The sequence below is a fragment of the Solanum lycopersicum genome, chromosome 5 (assembly GCF_036512215.1).
Source record: "Solanum lycopersicum chromosome 5, SLM_r2.1".
Lineage (NCBI taxonomy): Eukaryota > Viridiplantae > Streptophyta > Magnoliopsida > Solanales > Solanaceae > Solanum > Solanum lycopersicum.
Window position 1 is genome coordinate 54,688,042 of NC_090804.1, and position 5,171 is coordinate 54,693,212.

At 32.8% G+C, this 5,171-nt stretch overlaps 1 protein-coding gene across 4 annotated transcripts; it reads left to right on the forward strand.

The window, feature by feature from the left end:
• Window positions 1-1,718: 1,718 nt before the first annotated feature.
• Window positions 1,719-4,843, forward strand: LOC101256491 (probable serine/threonine-protein kinase WNK11). 4 transcript variants are annotated; one of them, XM_004240122.5, is made up of 4 exons: window positions 1,738-1,868; window positions 2,727-2,823; window positions 3,052-3,563; window positions 4,132-4,843. In XM_004240122.5, the coding sequence occupies exons 2-4, from the start codon at window positions 2,811-2,813 to the stop codon at window positions 4,510-4,512; spliced, it is 906 nt and encodes a 301-aa protein (XP_004240170.2). In that variant the 5' UTR covers window positions 1,738-1,868; window positions 2,727-2,810; the 3' UTR covers window positions 4,513-4,843. The 4 variants fall into 4 exon arrangements, with proteins under 4 accessions (XP_010321576.2, XP_004240170.2, XP_025886985.2 ...); XM_010323274.3 differs by lacking the exon at window positions 2,727-2,823 and having other exon boundaries at window positions 1,719-1,868; XM_026031200.2 differs by lacking the exon at window positions 2,727-2,823 and having other exon boundaries at window positions 1,744-1,868; window positions 3,114-3,563.
• The last annotated feature ends 328 nt before the right edge of the window (window positions 4,844-5,171 follow it).

The window sequence follows — 5,171 nt, forward strand, 5'->3', positions numbered from 1 at the left end:
TACTTGGCGAACTGAATTTAAATATACCCCCGATCTTGCAACATGAGTCAAATACATCCCCGAATTCTCTCCAAATTTGGAAGTGTTTTCAGCCCTTCTCTCAGATTTTTATTAAGAATCACATGCTCCTACAAGAGTTTGAAACCACTTGTTATGTTATTGAATATCAGGCGTGTATCGTCTAAGTTTAGTTAGTAAAGTAGACGGGTGTTTTTGAAACTGTCAATTGTTCAAAAATGAAACTAATAATTTACATAAAATGTACGAATATTTTCAATACTTCTCTCTATACGTTGTTAAATCATGCATAACTCTAACGAAATACAAACGACTCCTAAACATTTATGGTACCGTACGAGGGTGGATAGAGTTGGCTTCAAATCCACATTGACGAGTTGGTTGTAGTCACGTAAAATTATTTACTTTAAAAGATTGGTCAAATAGGAGCTAGATTCACCTCATCATGCAATATATTTGGACACGGATGTAGCATGAACTATATTACTACTTACTTTGTAGTTAATGACTTATATCTACAAAGTTTTACCTCTTTATTTTGTCTTTTTACTTGGGGTAGGGAAGAGGCTAACCCATACCTCCCTTTAAATTTTGACAACAAATTGAAATGTAACACAACTATATACACATTTTTAAATTACTTTATCTATATATACATAAGTGGAATCATATATTCTGGGGCGAAGCTAGATATTAACCGTACATGTTTAGCCTTAATTCACTTTCTTGAATTTAAACTTTGTATTTGGATTAAGAATTCACTAAAATATGTAACAAAATTAATTTTAGAATTCAGTTACTATAATACATAATGTCGTTATCTTAGAATTCAGAAATTATAAAGTTAAAATCCTAACTCAAACATCACAAATGGCAAGACGAGATGAATGAAATCTCTCGATTCTTAAAACTAAGATCTCATGTTGAATATAGACAACTGAGAAGACTTCTGGTTAATTGATTTAGTATGCAATACAAATTTAAATTAATCAAACTAGTTAATTCGGACACCAAATAGTAAAAAAAAAAAAAGAAAAAAAAAAAAAAAAACAAACAAACTCACTCTTCTGTTGGATGGCTTTAAAAGGTGTCCACGGCAAATTATGGCACGGATTTATTGTGTTCAAAGTCTGGCTATTCAGTTTGTAGCCGTCAAATCCCTTTGGAATTGTAGTAGCTCTATATATTAACTATATTCACATAACATTTTCAACGTCCCAAAAAAAAAAAGTATAAATTGTGGTGCACTTTTAATCAGAAGTTTTGATTAGGAAAGTAATTATGTTGGTAGTGTCACTTTAGAATAGGCCTTGTAATATACAATTCGAATTTAATCAATACGAATTCTGAACACTCAATTTGAAATAAGTTATCCTTATCTCGTGCAGCCGGAATCGTGTACCAAGAGCTCCGGGTATTGGGGGAATGAGACTGCTTCACCTAATTAAAAAAAAACTAATTCTCTAAATTTCATCAGAAAATTATCCAGAAAATATTATAATTAACAATAAAAAATATTTAAAAAGATTGATCTAACTCTCAGAATTTTATCCATGTTAACATGTATTAGGCTGAGATAATATTATATATTATTTAAAAAATTTATGAAATACTATATTACAATAATTAACAATTTTAAAATATATAAAAATCTTATTAAAATACATATATTTGGTTGGGGTATAAATATAACGAAGTTTATTGAATAAAGGAAACGACGTCGAAAGGTTGCATACGCATATATACATGGAAGAGTGTGTGTATAAATAGGCTTAATCTTGTTGATCAAATTTTCCTCTTTTTCTCCCTATTTCCCTGCCATTGCTACAATCACTTCCTTCAATTTCTTTGTAAGTATATCTTTAACACTATCAGTATTTTTGTATATCAATTTCTTGTTCCAAGGTTTAGATATTTATTTGGGACCTTACTTGTTATTGCATTATGTACTAGCTTTATACATTATTTTCAAGAAAAATAATAGTGGTTGACAGCTTTCTTGTGGGGATTTCAATTGAGAAGTCAGAAATTTCCTTAAGAATTAGGTTTAGATTTAATATATATTTTGTGAAAATTGAAAAGTATGTATTTAATATAATTTTTATAGATATAATGTAATTTTTTGACAAAGACCCTTGACTGTGGTTACGTTACAAGGGTTTAAGGCTTGAAGAGAAAGGGAGAGATTATGAAATTACTCTGCTTTGGAATTAGGAAATCTATGATAATACTAATTGTGGTAAAATTGTAATGAGGTTTTCCTCTGCAAACTTTTGAGCATAAATACTTTAGGTTGTATTAATTTCTTTGATGAAATTAAAGTTTTGTTTTTTCTTCTCATAATTTAAATAATTAGTTAATAAAAAATTCTTTCCTAAATTTACAATATATATCTGTTGATTCAATCCCAGTTTCTTGATCTGATGTGTTGTTTAAATAAATGTGTAGTCTGTTCATGTTTATGAATTTCATCTAACCAAGTCGGGAACTTGTGAGTCTTGAGTAGTTCAATTTGCAGAAAACTGATAAAGTGATTTTGAGGTTTAGCAATGGAGTTGAATTATAGGAGTATGTATTTATCAAAATTTAAAAGTTATTTGGAGAAGTGTAGCGCATTTCATCCAAAATTCACGTTTTATGATACTAAATGCAGACTTAATATACCTATATAAGTAAAAAAGTTTTCGTTTTTCTAATGTTATGTACAGTAGTTTGAACCGAAGGCAATGATCAAGGCACCAGTACCAGCAAAGGTGTACCTGTGATTTGCTCGACCAAATTTAGGTCCTATTATGGAAAAAGATGGTGAGTGATTAATTATTGAGAGTAATAGTTTCTGAGGAAGTAAGTAGTTGATGTTTGGGTAATATCGTACTGGTTGAGTTATAACCCGTTATTCTATACATTTTGACCCAAGCAAATTTTGGGCGCGTTGGGTTTGCGACCTCCTAGTTCTATTATGGAAGTAGACATTGTGTGATTGTTTTTTCTGATGAATCTTCTAAATGTTTATGCCTCTGTTTACTGTTATAGAACTAAGTATGCCTACTGCAAATCCTGAAGCGACTGATCAAGAAAATGAATTATTTGCTGAGGTTGATCCATCTGGGAGGTTTGGACGATATGAGGAGCTTCTTGGCCATGGTGCAGTGAAGATGGTGTATAGAGCATTTGATCTTGAGGAAGGCAGAGAAGTAGCCTGGAATCAGATTAAATTGAACAAATTCATTGGCAGTCCTTTCATCATCAGTAAGATCCATTCTGAAATCGAGTTGCTGAAGAATTTGAAGAATGACAACATCATTGTCATGTACCATTTCTGGAAAGACACTGACCATAACATTCTGAATTTCATAACCGAGGCATGTGCTTCTGGTAATTTGAGGGAATACAGGAAAAAGCATCGTCATGTTTCAATCAAGGCCATGAAGAAGTGGTCAAGACAGATATTGCAAGGCTTGGATTTTCTCCATACTCACGATCCTTGTGTTATACATAGAGACCTCAATTGTAGTAACATCTTTATCAATGGAAATGTTGGCAAGGTATGAACTCAGTCAATATTGGCATACTATTACTCTACTATACACATAAATTTTATGTCAAAAATCTTACGTAATGATGCACATTCCTAATGAACCTTTTCCTCCTCCTTTCTTATGATTCTAAAGGTGCAAAATTCTTGTCATTTACTTTGTCGACATATTCAGGGAAATAACTGGTTTTATCTCAGTTGCATATCCTCTACTCTTTGGTGATTAGTATAATTAGAGAGAGCTTATGGAACTTAAATCCTATGTTTTGCTGAGTAGGTTAATCAGGGTAGACATAAAGAATGCCCCGACCGTCACAGTGAAGAAGCTGGTGAAGTGAGTCCATATTCACTAATTTAAAACTGTGGGTAATCATCTCACTGTGTATAATCAGGAGTCTAAGGTCCTGTTAGGAGTAAAAAGAAATGAAAACTTAGGCACTAAAGTACATTTGGAAGTATTCGTTTATTCATAAAAGAGCTTCTAGGGTAATTATTCGTGAGCTTCAGTTGTACATCAAAAAAAATATAATACTTTTGGATTGGTCGACCTTAAACATCCTGGTTATCATGTTACACAGGTGAAGATCGGTGATCTTGGTTTGGCAACAATCGTGGGGAAGAGCCATGCAGCACATTCTGTACTAGGGACGCCAGAGTATATGGCACCAGAGCTTTATGAAGAGAACTATACAGAGTTGGTAGATGTATACTCGTTTGGGATGTGTTTGATTGAAATGGCTACTCTGGAGATACCTTACAGTGAATGTGACAGTTTAGCCAAACTATACAAGATAGTAACTTCTGGGAAAAAGCCTCAAGCTTTTAACAGGGTGAGTGATCCCGAGTTGAAGGCCTTCATTGAAAGATGCGTTGGTCGGCCAAGAGCAAGACCCTCTGCAGCTGAATTGTTGAAGGATCCTTTCCTTTCTGATTATGATGAGAACGATCTTGATAGTTGATGCTTGTGTTCGAGTTCTGCTATTTTACCGTAGTTGCAAAGACTTAAGTATCAAAGGCTGCTTTGGGTTGGTTTCGTAATGGGGCTGTTATCCACAAGCTATCAGCCGTCAACGCTGTTGAGTACTGTCCTTTGTACGTAGCTCGAGATAACCTGCCTTCGTCTAACTCGGTAAGTGTGACAGTGTAATATAGTAATCCAAGTGAGGTGTAAAGTCTGCACTTTATTAAGTTGAATATGTTTGATATGAGATTCAATTCTTAGATTCTCGTATATTACAATTTTTTTTGTAAAATTTACTTAATTGATAATAAGTGAGAAGATGTTATATATTCCCTATTGTTCTGTCTATTTGTAGCATAAGGCATTACATTTCAAAAATCAAATTGACAATTTTCCTTGTCGGGGAATTTTATTTTAACACAAATATCCAAGGTTTATAGAGTAAGAATTTCAAAATCCGTGGAGCTTATGCATTACATAAAGTAAGAATTTCAAAATCCGTGGAGCTTATGAATTACATAAATTGAGACGGAAGGAGTACTAATTTTAATAGAGTATAATTAATATATACTGTTGAAGAGTGTGTCTCGTATGGGGAAAATATTTTTTGGGAAAATATTTTCCATTTTTCTCATGTTCAGTTGAGTCAAATATTTT